General features: G+C 36.7%; 1 protein-coding gene across 2 annotated transcripts in view; it reads left to right on the top strand.

The window, feature by feature from the left end:
• LOC126821188 (malate dehydrogenase, cytoplasmic) overlaps window positions 1-20,846 on the top strand; it is a 35,376-nt gene extending 14,530 nt beyond the window's left edge. For both annotated transcript variants that reach the window (XM_050549596.1, XM_050549597.2), the window contains exons 4-8: window positions 2,354-2,529; window positions 15,207-15,329; window positions 15,745-15,921; window positions 19,992-20,102; window positions 20,476-20,846. In XM_050549596.1, the coding sequence (XP_050405553.1) occupies window positions 2,354-2,529; window positions 15,207-15,329; window positions 15,745-15,921; window positions 19,992-20,102; window positions 20,476-20,691 (803 nt within the window). In that variant the 3' untranslated portion in view covers window positions 20,692-20,846. The remainder of the gene's footprint in view (window positions 1-2,353; window positions 2,530-15,206; window positions 15,330-15,744; window positions 15,922-19,991; window positions 20,103-20,475) is intronic.
• Window positions 20,847-21,050: the final 204 nt, after the last annotated feature.

A 21,050-nucleotide genomic window follows, 5' to 3' on the forward strand; every position in this document is an offset into this window, starting at 1 on the left:
ATCTATCCCAAGTACAGCAACATGATAGCCCTTTGTTTAATCTGGGGTCTTCCCTAAAACTTTGGACAGTGATTTACATGTAAGTTATTAAAAACGGTGAAAGTATTGTTCGTCTCCAAACAGTATTGTTTACATTGTATCCGTGTTGATAGCCTCGTTTGTCATCCAGTTAGTTTTTCTGCAATATTCTGCTGTGCACTGGTTAATTAGGCATAATAAAATTGTGGGTCATGACGTAACGTTATGTAAACATATTTGGTCCAATTTGGAGCTCTGTTTAAAGTGTAATGATATTGTTATGCAGTTAGCTATTGGTTGTTAATCAGACTATTGACCAGTCATAATTTGGAACAGAATTTTGCTCCCATTACAGCAGTGTTAAGGGGGATTAGCTCTAATCAAACGGAACACTGCGAGGAGTATGATCCCACAGACGCCACTAGGTACCAACATTCAGAAAAGTTACCGGTTTTCTTCTACTTTACGATCAAGTAAAAGTCTTATTTGTTTATTAATTTATACTAACAATTTCTTTTTAAACATTACTCTGCATACCTAAGCTCTGGCTTCTGGACATGTGTCTTATTGTGGCTAAAGCATATACTTGTACCTGCATTACATAGTCAGTGGGGGAGGGGCACAATGTCTCGGCGCTGATTGAAACGCGATTTGTAAATGACGATCCATTATCATCGTACGGCGCCTTTCTTTCTGCATACGTTAGAATTAACAGTACAAATAAATTTTGTTGGTAACCATCTAAATGGAATAACAGATTGAGAAGGGTCATCTAACTATCGCTGTATATGGCTAAAGCATATACTTGTACCTGCATTACATAGTCAGCTCAGCAATAACAATTTAATTAATATTCATAAGTTAACATCAGTGGTTAGGTGGAGTTCCCCTGTACGTAATCTATTTTTGTTTGAGTAGTGTATTAACCAACAAATGGCATACATCCAGGGTTTAATAATTAATACTTAAAGTGCACATAAGATGGACATGAAAACTTTTCGATACGTGTAGTCAATGGTTACTATATCCACTTTACGGCAAGTTCACATCAATCTGATTGCAATTGATTCAGCTATCTCCACTCAAAGTCGTAATTATTCCTTAATTACCTACATGTATATACAGCCGGCGTGTGTATTCATTAACGCCTGACTGATTCCTTAATCCCCCTAAATAAATAAAACAATTGACTACGTAATAATTTGTTTTGTAATTCATTCTAATTTAAGATCCAATTAATAATTTGTTTCATAATCTATGGTCGCTCTCTTTTCTCACGACAGCGATTTTAATACCCTCTACCATCGTGTGCAGTCCAAACGGTTCGAGATACATTTTCGTCAGAAGAGTATTGTGGTTCTAATTTCCCCGAATAAAGGAGTACAGGAATAAAAAGATGTGGTCATGCAAAATGTATTGTAAAAGTCAAACATGATCGGAACCAGGGCCGTATATATGATTTTAAAAGTGGGGGTGGAGTTCAGAGTGGTGGGGCGCCATAGCCTCCACGTATGTGATATAAGAATGTTTCGATCAGGGCAAACGAACCCATTGGCGTGTGGGCGCCCTTAAAACCGATCGACTGATCAGTGCCTTAAGAACATCACTGTGTGGTCATAATCAAGTGTATTATTTTATAATTGAAAGATTGTCAAATAATTTTTGTTTTTATACGCCCACATTGAAATGTGGACGTATATTGCCGTCGCCTCGTCCGTCTGTCGGTCCGTCGGTCCATCCATCGTCCACAAAAGTTATCATCCAATTGTTTTAAAATTGATATATGTTGTTAACATTAGTGAGATGAAGAAGCCTATTTAATTTCAATAATTTCTGTTTATTATGTCTAGAGTTATGGCCCTTGTTTCACGTTATTGAACCTTGCGAACGCTCTAACGCCAAAAGTTATCATCCGATCTTTCTGAAATTTATATGCATTATTTAGATTACTGAAACAAAGAAGCCTATTGAATTTCAGCAATTTCCGTTTATTACGTCTAGAGTTATGGCCCTTGTTTCACTTTATTGATCCTTGTGAACGCTCTAACTTGAAAAGTTATCATCCGATCTTTCTGAAATTTATTTGCATTATTTAGATTACTGAAACGAAGAAGCCTATTGAATTTCAGCAATTTCTGTTAATTACGTCTAGAGTTATGGCCCTTGTTTCACTTTATTGTCCCTTGTGAACGCTCCAACACCAAAAGTTATCACCCAATCTTTGTGAAATGTATATGCATTATTTAGATTAGTGAAACGAAGAAGTCTATTGAATTTCAGCAATTTCCGTTTATTACATCTAGAGTAATGATATTTGTTAAAATACGTTTTTCAGATGTGATACCAACTGCAGATGAAGCTTTGGCATTTAAAGACATTGATGTTGCTATATTAGTTGGAGCAATGCCTCGACGAGAAGGAATGGAAAGAAAAGATTTACTTGCAGCCAATGTTAAAATTTTCAAATCACAGGGAATAGCCCTTAATACTTACGCCAAGAAGACAGTTAAAGTAAGTTGATAGAATCAGTATAAAGTGCATTACAATTACAAAGATGTTTCTCATATTTGACAAGTAGATCTTAATCATCAATTTTTTGATTAAAAATTCATTCAGATTATTAAACATACATTATGCAAGAGCTAAATCTGTCTATTGCAGGTCTTTCTTTAGGCCTGAAATGTTATCTAAATTATTAATTAGACATTAATTAAATTATCTAGACCATAATCAACTCTAGATGGCATCGCTAGCCTACGATCTTAAGTGGATTATGAGCCGATTTACTGCATAACTTTCCTTCTCGATTAAATGATTAAATAGATAATCGAGACTATGCTGTTTATCGTACTGACTTTAGTAATGATGCCCGAGGCTAGGCAGAAATTTCATTCGCTTAGTTTTCGGTTCATAGTGGATCAATTTGAATGAAATTTTCAGCAAGTTGCCTTTACGTTATCTAGTTATAGTGAGAACTGCCAACTCGTTATCTAATCTCCCATAATGTATCTTTAAGTCTTAAAAATCATTTTGACTTGTACTCTATATTGTCGAAAATAATGAATCAAGCAGAATTATGTCCGTTATTCTTTTCAAACTTGTCCAACTGTGAGACTTAAATTATGTTAATATCTGATCATCATTTGAGGGGTTAATTCCTTGCAGACTACAATATTGTGAAAGTTGAATCTCTGAAAGGAATAGCACTAAATCAATGAAATAATGGTTTAATTATGTGTTTTGGTAGCTCTAGAGGCTACAGTTAATATCTGATTGACTTTAAATTTATACACAGTGTTTAAGGTCATTAGACGAAGAATCTTATTGATTTTCACGATTTCCGATTTAATATCTGATTGACTTTAAATTTATACACAGTGTTAATGGTCATGAGATGAAGAATCCTATTGATTTTCAGTGATTTCTGTTAATTACTACCAGAGTTATGGCCCTTGATCACTTTGAAAAATCTTGTGGATGCTCTAGATACCAAAGTTATGAATCCGATTCACTTGAAATTTATACAGTGTTAAAGGTCGTGAGACGAAGACATATATTTATTTTCAATGAATTTTGATAACTTGAACAGCTAAATTCATGATATTAAATGTTTTATACACTAAACGTTAGCATGGGGCAGAACTAAAAGCCAAACAAATTCTAATGATTTTCTGATAATTACTTAATGAGTAGTTACTCCTAATCAGATTTTAGTGTGTTATAAATATTTCATTACTGACAATAGAAAAAATATGCGACAACTCTTGCTGACTGCTCGGAAGAATTAGCTGCTGTGGGCGTATATTTCGTTGCCTGGCAACCTATCCCTTTTTTTTCCTGTGGATTTTAGTCAGAAGTTGCAGCCAAAACTGTGCATGTGCGTGCAAATATTCTGCCAACGTAGATAATAGGGACCTTTTGCATCGGTGTACGAATACGAAAACGTCATCGATTCGCGTGTACTCATGACTTTAATCCGTATTGAGTGTTCGGCCAGTGAAAAATGTTACGCGTATGGAGCTGGATGGCCTGGCGCCTGGTACGTTCGGGCATTTTTATGCGCGAACTCTTAGTTTTTTTTTTACTGGCATGCGCACAGGTACTATTTCTTTTTCTTTTAACAAGTACCCAAATCGGGGATTTCGTGCGGAGGTAGTTCGGAGGTAAACAGTCTGTGAAGTACAACACTTGCCACTGTACCTGTGTATCGCTAATTATAAACCGAATGTGTGAAGACAGTTCATACATATCACTCAAAAATTTTTCAGTACAAACTCAGTTGATTCACGCTCGATTTGCTACTAAACAAACCCATCGGTTTATTTTCTCAACAGTGTGACCCGAAGTGACCGCGGATTTATTGACCTTGTATGAACTTATCCATAGCTATATCCTTACACCGAGAGAAATTATCTAGTCTCGGTGAAAAGAACCATGGTCATCTGGTAGAAAATTACTTTTGTATTTTTTGGAACGGAAAACAGTGTTTTTAGAAGCAAACTAACCTGCCGCACATGAGGAAGTCATTATACTAATAATAAAAGGCGAGACCTCTTTTTGCGGCGCAGGCTTATCACTGAGTAGTAAACCGTCCACAAACAATAATATAGGAAGCCTAGTGACGAGTGTAGTAACTTGTCTACGATATCACCTTAGGTGGAAGTGGACGTAAAATCCCAGAAACGAACGAACGGACGAGTGTAGTAAGTAGGCTATAGACTATAGGTTTGAGTCGAGATTACTCGCTTTCAGTTTACTCTGTTTTTGCGATAACCAATTATGTGAGAAATACCATACTGACATTCGGTTTTTAAAAGTTGTACGCGAACTAAATGCGTTTGTTAGATACTGACAGAGCAGCCCCGAGTCGAACAATCGCCGCCCGAGCTGTCTTCGTCAGCTAGTTTCACAATATCGTGCAATAGGTGTATTAATGTGATTTTTAGGTTTAACCCTGCAAACAATGCCAAAATAGTGTTTTCACTGCTTACAGAAAAGTGAAATTTAAAAAAAAAATTTTTTATGAGGGTGACTCTCACACACACTCCCTATCGAGCTGCCGCTCGGTCTGCGCAGCCTCATGCCTGGCACATACTGTCAACATTGTATATTTTTCCGTATCCGCCCTTCCCCCCCACAATATATATTTCACGGCTACGTTGCGACGGTACCAGCATACCCAGTTGTTGACACCCATTACATCACTCCTGTCTAACAAATCATAAAGCTGTGGTGTTACGGTGGCGGCATAGTATTTCACCGTAACACCACAGCCACTCTAACCATTCATAATACATCTAACTATCCCTTTACAGCACTTCACTCCCTACACATTTCCCCTCGTCCTACTTTCCCAAACGTCAACAACACATCTCATACATCCAGTTCGCTGATTAACCCTTGTACCACGTCTACTGGATTTACGTAGGTATGCAAACGAATATGTTTCTTGTCTCATATATTGAATTTTCCACCATTTTTCGAGGCTTTGTGTATATTGTTGATTGTGTAGAGTTCATAGAATGTGCTCAAAAGCAATATTCTGCTTGACTTGTTGTACTTCTGCCAAAAAATCAATTGAAAACTTTGCCTTGACCGAGAAGTTATGGAGTGGAAATTAATATATTGAATTTTCCACCATTTTTCGAGGCTTTGTGTATATTGTTGATTGTGTAGAGTTCATAGAATGTGCTCAAAAGCAATATTCTGCTTGACTTGTTGTACTTCTGCCAAAAAATCAATTGAAAACTTTGCCTTGACCGAGAAGTTATGGAGTGGAAATTAATGCCATCTAGCTATTATCGTACGTCGGATTTTGAAACCGCCTGTTAGAGGATACGAAAACGTAAACGAACATATGTCGCTTTTGGTGTTTGCGAAAGTTCCCTATTGTTGGCCCCCGTGGAACTATTTATTAAATAGGTCATTTTTGACAAACAGGATGTGTTTTACGGATGGGACAAAAAAATTTCAGGTCGCCATATCTTGGTTATTTCTCAATAGATCTTCATCAGGTTTTTATCTTTTGATTCTTTCGACGAAATCTCATAGTGGCTCATACTGACAGTTTTCAAAATTCGGAAGTTCGCTGATTAGTTTTAGCGTCAAAGATTTTCGAATGTTTTCTTCAGCATTTTTTCAACATTCAAGATGGCATATCTTAGTTAGTATTTGAGGTATTAAGTTGAAACTTAGTAGAAATAAGGAACACATTGAGGCCTTCAAAATTTTTGTGATGGCTTCCAGAAATTACCAAGTCCTTCCGATTTTCCCCAAGCACTTTCAAAATAGGCTTAAAATGACATTCATGGTGGTATTAGCCCCAGATATTATCTTTCATTTTCACAGACTTTGTTCAATAACATTTTCAACCGTTTGGCCGCCATATTAGATTTTACAAAAGAACCTTCAAATCGATATTCAGCCGACATTTTGATTCCACTTCCAGTTTTTGAAAACTGTTTTTATACGCCCACATTTTCATGTGGACGTATTATGCCGTCGCCCCTGTCCGTCCGGACGTCTGGACGTCCGTCCGTCTGTCTGTCTGTCCGTCCGTCCACAATTTGATTGTGGACACTCTACAGGTCACAATTCTTATCCGATTTTAACGACTCTTGAAATATAGGTGTATCTCCAAAAGATCTCGGCTGCTTTCGATATTGGCATGTATCGGATCGAAACTTCATGGATTATGGCCCCTGTTTGTACGAAAAATCACGTTTTTGGCTTGTGGACTCTATAGAGGTCACAATTTTTATCCGATTTTGTTGAATCTTGAAATGTAAGTTTATAACCCAAAGATCTTGGTTCCTTTCGATATTCGCGCATATCGGACCGTAACTTCCTGAATTATGGCCCCGATTGTACGAAAAATCACGTTTTTAGCTTGTGGACCCTATAGAGGTCATAATTTTTATCCGATTTAAAAAACCGTATTATTATATGACCGTTACACCATAAGGACAACTGAATTCGAATTTCATGAAAATCGGCCTAAAATTGACAGACAAAATGGCCGCCGTTCGTTCTCAAATAGCGTAAAAATATGGTATATCAAGGTTGTGGACCCTATAGAGGTCACAATTTTTATCCGATTTTGTTGAAACTTGAAATGTAAGTTTATAACCCGAAGATCTTGGTTCCTTTCGATATTCGCGCATATCGGACCGTAACTTCCTGAATTATGGCCCCTGATTGTACGAAAAATCGCGTTTTTAGCTTGTGGACCCTATAGAGGTCAAAATTTTTATCCGATTTAAAAAAAACTGTATTATTATATCACTGTTACACCATAAGGACGACTGAGTTTGAATTTCGTGAAAATCGGCCCAAAATTGACAGACAAAATGGCCGCCGTAAAGATATGGTATATCACGGTTGTGGACCCTATAGAGGTCACAATTTTTATCCGATTTTGTTGAAACTTAAAATGTAAGTTAAAACCCAAAGATCTCGGTTCCTTTCGATATTTGCGCATATCAGACCGTAACTTCCTGAATTATGGCACCTGATTGTTCGAAAAATCGTGTTTTTAGCTTGTGGACCCTATAGAGGTCATAATTTTTATCCGATTTAAAAAAACCGTATAATTATATCACCGTAACATCATAAGGACGACTGAGTTCGAATTTCGTGAAAATCGGCCCAAAATTGACAGACAAAATGGCTGCCCCTCGTTCTCAAATAGCTTAAAAATATGGTATATCAAGGTTGTGGACCCTATAGAGGTCACAATTTTTATCCGATTTTGTTGAAACTTGAAATGTAAGTTTATAACCCAAAGATTTCGGTTCCTTTCCATATTTGCACATATCGAATTGTAATTTCCTGAATTATGGCCCTTGATTGTAGGAAAAATCACTTTCTTTTTAGCTTGTTCTCTATCCATCTCTCGAAAATGTGGGCGTATTCTGCCTGGCAGCCGCTGGTTTGTTTTGAACTTACTCCAAATGGCAACAATTCTTAGGGAGTCGATTTTTGAATTTCGATTTCGTTTAGGCTGACCTTAAAAATATCTTTGTTTCACCAAACCCGACCCACAATCGAGGAGAATGGTCGGTAGGTCGGGTTTTTTTTCAGATTTTTTTTTTAAGAGCTAATTTGATAGCTTGATAATTTTCCGGGTGCAAACATTCGTCTTTTTTTATTGGCAAACATATCAATGACGTCGGGATTTTTCGTGATGCACGACTCGCACACGAATTGCCACAAACTCACGTTTGAAACTCCCTCAACACGTTTTTAACGATCGTGCGGGTTGTGCCTTCATTTTTCTCGAAAACAGATATTGAAAATATCATCGTCATGTTTAAAACGACGCCCCACAGACATAGAGGCAGAATCATTTCGTGGGAATGGCTGTGCTTTCGTCTGCAACCATTTTGTTGAGAAGCGACACCTATGACGCTTTCGTCTTGATCAACCAGTTTCAATAATGAATCAAACCATAGCCATAGTAAAGGGAAATAACTCTCGTGATATATTTCAGGTTGACACACAAAATAAAATAAAAAGATCGCGGAAAAGTGCAATAAAATAATTTAAGTCGGGGGTGGTTTTAGTTAGTCGGTCGCGTTAGGCGAAACAAAGATATTTTTAAGGTCAGCCTTACTTTTAATTTTTTTAGACTTTTGACCTACTATCTGGTGACCTAGCCATTCAATTACCCTTGACCTTTGCATATATGATGAAAAGGGTTAACCGCACAGGCAAGAAATCGAAAACTAGGGGAAAGAAACCATAATGTATTGATAACAATTAGAAATTATTTGAATTTAGCAGATCAAACTAATAATTAACGAGATGAGAGATAGTAATATATAGATAACAATTAAACACTAATTAGCAGGTGAAACCATAACAAATGCGTTATATTTATTATTCGTTTAAAATTATGTTATTTGATTCCAAGTAACATATAGATTGGATCAATATGATTGTATAGATGTCCACAAATTGCTTCTAGCGTCTTCCCTTGTCGACATCTAACCAATTTTGTCAGGATCACTTTTTAAGAATTTTTTCGCATTTTAATGTTACATTAGATAGTCAGCTAAGTTAGTAACAAATTTTGTCAAGATCACTTATTTGGCATATCTTAACACATGGCAACAAATGTATAAATGGAATTGATATTGCTGGATTTGGTTGATTCCGCGTCCATTTTATAACACATGTGCAATGCTAATGTGGAAATCTGTTTAATGGTTTCATTGGTAGCGGAAGTGAAATGAGTTCAAGGGTAACGTGGCACTGGAAGTGACATAAGTTCAATGGTAACATGGCACCAGTGAAACCCATCATTACTGCATAACAGTTCTAGTTATTCTTCTTACTTTTTTTTTCCATTTTGATCATATCTCAGAAACTACTTGTCGGATTGATCCAATTTCTTCGGTTTTACTGGTGGGAAAGTGGGTGTGACTTAGAGATTAAGGCTATTTTGAACGTTCTGTGACAATGCGAAATGGCCGAAATCACCGAAGTTGTTGTTTTTTTAAATATTGCCATAATATTGACAATAACCATCGGATTTTAACATGTGATACATTTTGACATAGCTGGAGACAATGCACATAGCTACGGTACTTTAGATTTTTATATGCCCACATTTTCATGAGGACGTATATTGTCGTCGCCCCGTCCGTCTGTCCACAATTGTTTGTGAACAGTCTGCAGGTCACAATTTTTATCCGATTTCAATGAAACTTGAAATATAGGTTTATCCCCCTAAGATCTAGGTTTCTCTCGGTATTGGCATGTATCGGACCGTAACTTCATTGAAAATGGCCCCTGATTGTACGAAAAATCACGTTTTCAGCTTGTGAACACTGTAGAGGTCACAATTTTCATCCGATTTGGATTAAACTTGAAATGTATGCTTATAACCCAAAGATCTCGGTTCCTTTCCATATTCGTGCATATCGGAACGTAACTTCCTGAATTATGGCCCCTGATTGTACGAAAAATCGCGTTTTTAAAAAAACGTTCTATTGTATCACCGTTACACTCTAAGGATGACTGAGTTTGAATTTTGTGAAAATCGGCCTAAAATTGACAGACAAAATGGCCGCCGTTCGTTCCCAAATAGCGTAAGAATATGGTATATCAAGGTTGTGGACCCTATAGGGGTCACAATTTTTATCCGATTTTGTTGAAACTTGAAATGTAAGTTTATAACCCAAAGATCTTGGTTCCTTTCGATATTCGTGCATATCGGACCGTAACTTCCTGAATTATGGCCCCTGATTGTACGAAAAATCACATTTTTAGCTTGTGGACCCTATAGAAGTCATAATTTTTATCCGATTTAAAAAACCGTTCTATTATATCACCGTTACACCCTAAAAATGACTGAGTTTGAATTTCATGAAAATCGGCCCAAAATTCGTTCCCAAATAGCGTAAGAATATTCTATATCAAGGTTGTGGACCCTATAGGGGTCACAATTTATATCCGATTTTGTTGAAACTTGAAATGTAAGTTTATAACCCAAAGATCTTGGTTCCTTTCGATATTCGTGCATATCGGACCGTAACTTCCTGAATTATGACCCCTGATTGTACGAAAAATCACGTTTTTAGCTTGTGGACCCTATAGAAGTCATAATTTTTACCCGATTTAAAAAAACGTATTATTATATCATCGTTACACCCTAGGGACGACTGAATTCGAATTCCATGAAAATCGGCCCAAAATTGACAGACAAAATGGCCGTCGTTCGTTCTCAAATGGCGTAAGAAAATGGTATATCAAGGTTGTGGACCCTATAGAGGTCACAATTTTTATCCGATTTTGTTGAAACTTGAAATGTAAGTCTATAACCCAAAGATCTCGGTTCCTTTCGTTATTCGCGCATATCGGACTGTAATTTCCTGAATTATGGCCCCTGATTGTACGAAAAATCGCGTTTTTAGCTTGTGGACCCTATAGAAGTCATAATTTTTACCCGATTTAAAAAAACGTATTTTTATATCATCGTTACACCCTAGGGACGACTGAATTCGAATTCCATGAAAATCGGCCCAAAATTGACAGACAAAATGGCCGTCGTTCGTTCTCAAATGGCGTAAGAAAATGGTATATCAAGGTTGTGGACCCTATAGAGGTCACAATTTTTATCCGATTTTGTTGAAACTTGAAATGTAAGTCTATAACCCAAAGATCTCGGTTCCTTTCGTTATTCGCGCATATCGGACTGTAATTTCCTGAATTATGGCCCCTGATTGTACGAAAAATCGCGTTTTTAGCTTGTGGACCCTATAGAGGTCATAATTTTTATCCGATTTAAAAACCGTATTATTATATCACTGTTACACCCTAAGGACGACTTAGTTTGAATTTTGTGAAAATCGGCCCAAAATTGACAGACAAAATGGCCGCCGTTCGTTCTGGAATAGCATAAGAATATGTTATATCAAGGTTGTGGACCCTATAGAGGTCACAATTTTTATCCGATTTTGTTGAAACTTGAAATATAAGTTTATAACCCAAAGATCTTGGTTCCTTTCGATATTTGCACATATCGGACAGTAACTTCCTGAATTATGGCCCCTGATTGTACGAAAAATTGCGTTTTTAGCTTGTGGATCCTATAGAGGTCATAATTTTTATCCGATTTAAAAAAACGTATTATTATATCACCGTTACACCCTGAGGACGACTGAGTTCGAATTTCGTGAAAATCGGCAAAAAATTGACAGACAAAATGGCTGCTGTTCGTTCAGTTCCTTTCGATATATGCGCATATCGAATTGTAATTTCCTGAATTATGGCCCTTGATTGTAGGAAAAATCACTTTCTTGTTAGCTTGTTCTCTATCCATCTCTCGAAAATGTGGGCGTATCCTGCCTGGCAGCCGCTGGTTATCCCATTTTGTTGAAATGTAAGTTTTTTACCCAAAGATCTCGGTTCCTTTCGATATTCACGCATATCGAATTGTAATTTCCTGAATTATGGCCCTTGATTGTAGGGAAAATCACTTTCTTTTTAGCTTGTTCTCTATCCATCTCTCGAAAATGTGGGCGTATCCTGCCTGGCAGCCGCTGGTAAATATTTATATATGTAAAGGAATTGATATATTTATTTTTATACGCCCACATCGAAATGGGGTCATATATTGCCGTCGCCCCCGTCCGTCCGTCCGTCCATCTGTCGTCCACAATTTCTTGTGAACGCTCTAACGCCAAAAGTTATCCTCCAATTGTTTTAAAATTGATATATGTTGTTTACATTAGTGAGATGAAGAATCCTATTTGATTTCAATAATTTTCGTTTATAACGTCTAGAGTTATGGCCCTTGTTTCAGTTTGTCGAAACTTGTGAACGCTCTAATGCCAAAAGTTAACATTCGATCTTTGTGAAATTTATATGCAATATTTAAATTAGGGAAACGAAGAAGGTTATCGAATTTCAGCAATTTCCGTTTATTACTTCTAGAGTTATGGCCCTTGTTTCACTTTGTTTAACCTCGCGAACGCTCTAACCCCAAAAGTTATCATCGTATCTTTCTGAAATTTATATGCATTATTTAGATTAGTGAAACGAAGAATGCTATTGAATTTCAGCAATTTCTGTTTATTACGTCTAGATTTATGGCCCTTGTTTCACTTCATTGAACCTCGTGAACGCTCTAATGCCAAAAGTTAACATCCGATCTTTGTGAAATTTATATGCAATATTTAATTTAAATTAGCGAAACGAAGAAGCCTATTGAATTTCATCAGTTTCCAATTATTACTTATATAGTTATGGCCCTTTTTTCACTTTGTTGAACTTTGTGAACGCTCTAATGCCAAAAGTTAACGTCCGATCTTTGTGAAATTTATATGCAATATTTAAATTACGGAAACGATGAAGCCTATCGAATTTAAGCAATTTCCGTTTATTACTTCTAGAGTTATGGCCCTTGTTTCACTTTGTTTAACCTTGTGAACACTCTAACCCAAAAAGTTATCATCCTATCTTTCTGAAATTTATATCCATTATTTAAATTAGTGAAACGAAGAATTCTAAGGAATTTCAGCAATTTCTGTGTATTATGTCTAGAGTTATGGCCCTTGTTTCACTTTATTGAACCTTGTGAAGCTCTAATGCCAAAAGTTAACATCCGATCTTTGTGAAATTTATATGCAATATTTAAATTAGGGAAACGAAGAAGCCTATCGAATTTCAGCAATTTCTGTTTATTATTTCTAGAGTTATGGTCCTTGTATCACTCTGTTTAACCTCGTGAACGCCTGTCTTGTAAAGGCCCCCGATTACCTACAAAGGAATAAATATGCGACAACCCTTGTCTACTGCTCGGACGATTTAGCCGCTGTGGGCGTATGTTTCGTTACCTGGCAGCCTATCTTTAATTATATTTTCTGTGATATTTGTTTTTATTTACATATATGAATAAATCTTTGTGATATTGTTTTGATTTGTCTCGTTAAATTCACCATATGTTTGGCGCAATATAGCCCGGTTGGAGCTGACGTGCCATTAAACATTTCATTTCATTTGTATTTTTAGCCTTCATAACATTTTTTTTTTGAAGTGAGTTATATTTATTATTGGTTAAACATATTTGAATCCAATAGACATATAGATTGGATCAATACGATAATATAGATGTCCAAAAAGTGCTTCTAGCATATTCCCTTGTCGAGAAATAACCAATTTTGTCAGGATCACATTTTAAGATTCTTTTTGCATTTTAATTTTCCATTAGAGAGAGAGAGAAATGGGGTTTAACATCCACTCGACACAAACTAGGTCATTTCGGGACTAACATATGGTTTAATTTTATTTCAATAATTCGCTTGCGCGAAGGGGTCTTTAGCAGTGGGAGGAAACCGGATTTTCCATTAGAAAGTCAGCTAACTTAGTTGTAAGTAAGTAACAAATTTTGTCAGGATCACTTTTTTGACATATGTAACAAATGTATAAATGGAATTGATACATGTACAGTGGACTTTGTCAAATCCGACATCGTACAGGATCGTTACAATATGTCGGATTACGCAGAGTGTCGGAATACTCAGTTTTCTCAAAACCGGAAGTACTATTGTAACTTCGAAAACCGGAAGTATTATTATAATGTAGCTTCGAATCCCCAGAAAGTTATTCGCTTTAAAATTGTCGTTAATTTATCTTCTTCATCATCTTCAGTTGATTGCACACTTGTCTTTGCTGTCACATGTTCATTGATAATCTGTCGTTCGATGTCCAGGTTGTCGTCACATGATTCGGAGAGATCCGTAGGGTGAACAAACTTAGGTATTCAGGTTCAATCGGCATGCACACCGAATGTTTCCAACTGGTGCTAGGAATATTTTTACAACTGTGAATTTGTGGGAAAATTTGTGGGTATTTGTCACAACTGTCTTACAAGAGATTATAAAATTATCAAAGTAATCAATAAAGACCTACGCGAGCGAGTTTTAATTTCACCGATAATTGATTGGTGATTGCTTGTTAATCTTTTGTAGCTTCACACCCACCGATTGAAGGCTGGATTATACAGTGTTGATTCAATGGAAATCATATGACGAAACGGCTGATTGATGTCGTAATTCGGAATATTCAGAGTATGGATTACTCAAAGATTTTTTGGCTGAAATAATAAGGAAATAAATCGGGACATGAAAATGATGTCGGATTTCACAGAGTGTCAGAGTATTCAGAATATTCTGCGTCCATTTTATAACACGTGTGCAATGCTTATGTGGAAATCTGTTTAACGGTTTCATTGGTACCGAAAGTGACATGAGTTCCAGGGTAACTTGGCATCGGAAGTGACATGAGTTCAAGGGTAACATGGCACCGGTGAAACCCGGCATTACTACATCGCAGTTCTAGTTTTGTTTTGTATTTACAAAGATATAATAATTGAAAATTTGTCATCATTCTGCAGGTGATATAAATGGGATATGGTCAAAACAAGCTAGCGTCACCTATAAATTAATCTTCGCTAGATATCTTGTGATTGGACTTTATTTCATCCGATTGAATCCTTGCTGGAAGATTTCCACCGTTAAATGTCTAAATGTTAAATAATCAGTTTGAGTACATTTTAGCGTGGATAGATATTGTGAGAAAAATGCAATGGCGATCCACAGCTTTAATAGAGAATCAAATGGAGATAACACATTATGATGTGGGTGATGACAATATTATGTTATAAATCTTTCTTTTTGTAGGTAGTAGTTGTAGGAAACCCAGCTAATACCAATGCACTGATTGCTTCTAGGTGTGCACCAACTATCCCAGTAGAGAACTTCTCATGTCTTACACGACTGGATCAAAACAGAGCTCAAGCACAGGTAAAAAAAAAAAATTTGCATTAACAGGCAACAAATATACATCCACCCCACCACCGCCGTTTTGAAGGATGGCTCTCAAATATTCAGGAACAACAAACTATGCGTAAAGATGAATTTCAAGGGGTTTCTCCTTCTGTTTATCCAAACAATCATAGCCAGTTTAGAAAAAAATTACAAAACATTCCTGCAGAAAGTTTACAAAGTTTTGGTGACAAGGGCAGTAACCCTTTGAAAAATTATTGTGCAACTCTGGATTTTAATAGGCTTCCTCCTTCAGAGTTATTTTCTGCAAAATAAGTAATTATATGTTAGATTAGGTGCATTCTCCTTACTATATGTGACATATAAGTGTCCTGGTCTGTAAAGTAAGGAAAACATAGCTTCATTTATAAAAAAAATAAACGGATTGTTACAGGTTGCAGCAAAATTAGGAATATCTAGTGAAAGTGTGGAGAGAGCCATCATCTGGGGAAATCACTCTTCTACACAATTTCCTGATCTTGCTCATGCTACAGTTACAGTTAACGGAAAGAAATCCAGTGCTTTGGAAGCCATTAAAGACGATAATTGGGTTCAAAATGACTTTATTAAGGTATTTAAATTGTATTGAATAAAATATAGTACCAGTGATCTTATAGGGCAATCAAAGTACATAATTATAAAGTGATAGTCTAATAGGAGTTGACTTTACCAGGTAAACATGCTAAAATAACTGGCATAATCATAACAAAGTAGTATCAAACCTTTAGAATGGGTGACCTTTATAAGTAGGGATGATGATTTTCCACTTCAGATATGGGCAAATTCCATTTCAGATTTTAGTCAATTCCATTTTTTTCCATTTCACAGCAGAAACACATGGGGGTAGGCCTATCACTGAATCCATTATGGTCGATCGATGTTTCTTTGATTCAGTATGATCCTTCACCAGGGGTCTCAATAACTTTTCGAACTTGATTAGCAGAACTGCTAATCAAGTTAGATAGGCTAAATTCAGGCAAATTGATTAGCAATGTCCAGTTTTGATTAGCAGTGTGTGAATATCCATTGACTACAATTTTGGAAAACTGTGATTGAAGTAAAATCTATCTGTTGAATTTTACAGTATTATGCAAAGCATGATTTCAGTCACACTATTTCAAAATATTAAGGGGATATTTTGTTGGGTGATAAAAATAGACACACTCCGTCATTTCATTTTCGGACGATACCAGGATTTTCCGCGAATCCATTTGACAATGTGAATTCCGCATTTTGCGGCTTTTCCACGATCGCGGAAAATCATCATCCCTATATAAGCAAGATTTATTATCAGTAAATATATAATATATGGTAGTATGATGATGATAGTGTCAGTTTCTGATGTATTATGTAGACCGTTTAAACACTTTAGGTCAGATATCTTTAGCTCTAATTAAGTGAGAATAATGAAACTTGGTGTACAGTTTCATTACATCAATACCTTGACTAAGTTTGATAATGAGCATTTTTATACGCCCACATTTTCATGTGGACGTATATTGTCGTCGCCCCTGTCCGTCCGTCCACAATTGTTTGTGAACAGTCTACAGGTCACAATTTTTATCCGATTTCAATGAAACTTGAAATATAGGTTTATCACCCTAGGATCTCGGTTCCTTTCGATATTGGCATCTATCGGACCGTAACTTCATGGATTATGGCCCCTGATTGTACAAAAATCACGTTTTTGGCTTGTGAACACTGTAGAGGTCACAATTTTTATCCGATTTTGTTGAAACTTGAAATGTAAGTTTATAACCCAAAGATCTTGGTTCCTTTCGATATTCGCGCATATCGGACCGTAACTTCATGAATTATGGCCCTTGATTGTACGCAAAAACGTGTTTTTTGGCTTGTGGACCCTATAGAGGTCATAATTTTTATCCGATTTAAAAAAACGTATTATTAAATCACCATTACACCCTAAGGACGGCTGAATTCGAATTTCGTGAAAATCGGCCCAAAATTGACAGACAAAATGGCCGCCCCTCGTCCTCAAATAGCGTAAAAATATGGTATATCAAGGGTGTGGACCCTATAGAGGTCACAATTTTTATCCAATTTTGTTGAAACTCGATATTTGCGCATATCGGACAGTAACTTCCTGAATTATGGCCCCTGATTGTACGAAAAATCACGTTTTTAGCTTATGGACCCTACAGAGGTCATAATTTATATCCGATTTAAAAAAAAATGTATTATTATATCACCGTTACACCCTAAGGACACCTGAGTTCGAATTTCATGAAAATTGGCCAAAAACTGACAGACAAAATGGCCGCCCTTCGTTCTCAAATAGCGTCAAAATATGGTATATTAAGGCTGTGGACCCTATAGAGGTCACAATTTTAATCCGATTTTGTTGAAACTTGAAATGTAAGTTTATAACACAAAGATCTCGGTTCCTTTCAATATTTGCGCATATCGAATTGTAATTTCCTGAATTATGGCCTTTGATTGTAGGAAAAATCACTTTCTTTTTAGCTTGTTCTCTATCCATGTCTCGAAAATGTGGGCGTATCCTGCCTGGCAGCTGCTGGTCTGCTCAGGGTAAGCAGAGCGATAAGCAAATTGATTGGCCGAGACTTTAGAACACAATAACTCTCATTTTAATTGAGCTAGAACATTCCAACTTGGTGTAGGTGTTTATTAGATCAATGCCTTGATGGTGTTCGAAGATGAACAATTTGATTGTTTGATGCTTTGGGACACGATAACTTTAGTTATAACTCCCCTTCTAATTGAGCTAGAATGTTCAAACTTGGTGTAGGTGTTTATTAGGTCCATTCCTTGATGGAGTTCGAAGATGAGCATTTTCTGCTTAGGGTAAGCAGAGATAACCAACTTGATTGGTTGATGCTTTGGGACACGATAACTTTAGTTCTAATTAAGTGAGAATAATGAAACTTAGTGTATAGTTTCATTACATCAAAACCTTGACTAAGTTTGATAATGTTCTGCTCTGGGTAAGCGCAGCGATAAGCAATTTGATTGGTCGAGACTTTGGAATTGAGTTAGAATGTTCACACTTGGCGTAGGTGTCTATTAGGTGAATGCCTTGATAGAGTTCGGGGGGGGATCGCGTGGCTAAGTGGGTAAGACGCTGGCTTGCTAGCCTGGAGGTCGGGTGTTCAATCCCTGCATTGGCCGAGAAAGTTCATTCAGATTTTCCGGGGTGGTTTCCCGTTGTCAGTGATGCAGGACGGAGGGCCTGTCAAGGACAGCTGTCTAGTCATTCGGATGGGACGAAAAAACTAAGGTCCCGTGTACACATTGACGTGCACGTGAAAGATCCCTTGGCAGTTGGAATTCGATATAAGAGTATTCCGTAGTGCCGCTGCCCGGGCAAAATTTCCCTCATAGCACACTGTATGGCGTATGCCCGTCTTCATTAGCCCAGGTTAGGAGCAGAACAGTAGGACGTTAAACCTCATTTCATTTCATTTGATAAGAGTTCTAAGATGAGACTTTTCTACTTAGGGTAAGCAATTTAATTAGTTGTTGCTTTGGGAGACGATAACTTTAGTTCTAAGTAAGTGAGAGTGAGGACACTTGGTTTATAGCTTTATTACATCAATACCATGACTAAGTTTGATAATGAACATTTCCTGTTGAGGGTAAGCAGAGCGATAAGCAATTTGATTGGTCGAGACTTTGAAACATGATAACTCTCCTTCTAATTGAGGTAGAATGTTCAAACTTGGTGTAGGCGTTCATTAGGTGAATGCCTTGATGTAGTTCGATGATGAACATTATCTGCTTACGGTAAGCAGAGATAAGCAATCTGATTGGTTGATGCTTTGGCGCACGATAATTTTGGTTTTGATTAACTGAGAGTGATGAAACTCCGAATATAGATTCATTATATCATTACCTTGACTAAGTTTGATAATGAACATTTTTTGCTGAGGGTAAGCAGAGGGATAAGCAATTTGAATGGTCGAGACTTTGGAACACGATAACTCTCCTTCTAATTAAGGTAGAATATTCAAACTTGGTGTAGGTGTTCATTAGGTGAATGTCTTGATGGAGTTCGATTATGAACATTGTCTGCTTATGGTAAGCAGAGATAAGCAATCTGATTATTTGATGCTTTGGGGCACGATAACTTTGGTTATAATGAAGTGAGAGCGATGAAACTCTGAATATAGATTCATTATATCATTACCTTGACTAAGTTCGATGGTGCGAATTTCTGCTTAGGCTGAGGAGCGATAAGCAATTTGATTGGTCAAGACTTTGGAACATAACTCTGCTTTTAATTAAGGTAGAATGTTTAAACTTGATGTAGATGTTCATTAGGTGAATGTCCTGCCTGGGATCAATGATTAAGATTTCGAGCTAAAGCTAAGCAGAGCTAATCAATTTCATTGGTCGATGCTTTGGGACAAGATAATCTTGATTCTATCTGATAGAGAGTGATGAAACTTGTGTATAGTTTGATTGCTTGATACTTTTGAAAAAAAATTATTGTGCGATTAATTAATATGTGTCATCCATTTATTTTGGGATATCGGCGGGGGACATCAGACATCAGCCTCACTGTTGGCTTGTCTAAAATAGTATGAATATATCTTGTGATAAAAATATTTAAAATAATAACATTAAAATATTTATTTCCAAAGTTATTTTTATTTGCAGACTGTGCAGTCACGCGGTGGTGCTGTTATTAAAGCTCGTAAATTGTCTAGTGCAATGTCAGCAGCTAAAGCCATCTGTGATCATATGCGTGATTGGTGGTTTGGGACTGGTGTGAGTAGAAATAATATAACTAAATAACACCTTCATAAAGTTCTGATGCATGCCTGTAAATATATAGTTGTGCAAATTTTCTGCTCTATTGATATTCCACCTGACATGTCTTTTAACTGATATTTATAAAACCACAGAGAAAAAGACATCTGTATCTGTGACCGACAAAATGTCCGGCACCAGAGGAATTGTACCTGACATACATGTGTCTGACAATTCACAGGTGTCATATTTCCATATATTATTTGTCATAGCAAAAATTGTAAGTTATATCAAGCATGTGTTGATTATAAGTTCATTGTCACTTTTTGTCGAGTATTGAGAGTCGCTCAGTACAATTCAATTTAATCTAAATCTGTTTTATATTTTATAGGATCGATGTGTATCTATGGGTGTGCTTTCAACTGGCAATCCCTATGGTATTGCTGAAGGTATTATGTACAGTTTTCCATTGACTATTGGTACTGATAGAAGCTACAAGATTGTATCTGGTTTGAACATCACTGACTTTGCTAGAGAAAAAATGGATTTGACACAAAATGAGCTGATTGAAGAGCGCGATATGGCTGTATCTATTTGTGATGGATGACTATTCCCCCGATTATAAATTAGTAGCATTGATTGTTACAACAGTCAATACATTACTGGTGTCTCCAGTTTAATATTATACAAATTTCTAGGTACAAATTGGAGTGGTTTTAGAACAATATCATGAAATAATATTGATAATGATTCCTAAAAATATCCTGTTCTTGTTATTTACTTATATAGCACTCTTGAAGAGAGTGTCAGGTCTGGCGGAAGCAATTCTTGATTGGTGGTTGGTGGATCACATGGCTAAGTGGGTAAGACGCTGGCTCGCTAGCCTGGAGGTCGGGTGTTTGATCCCTGCATTGGCTGAGAAAGTTCATCCAGATCTTCCGGCGTGGTTTCCCCTTGTCAGTGATG

The sequence above is a fragment of the Patella vulgata genome, chromosome 5 (genome assembly GCF_932274485.2).
Source record: "Patella vulgata chromosome 5, xgPatVulg1.2, whole genome shotgun sequence".
Taxonomy (NCBI): Eukaryota; Metazoa; Mollusca; class Gastropoda; family Patellidae; genus Patella; species Patella vulgata.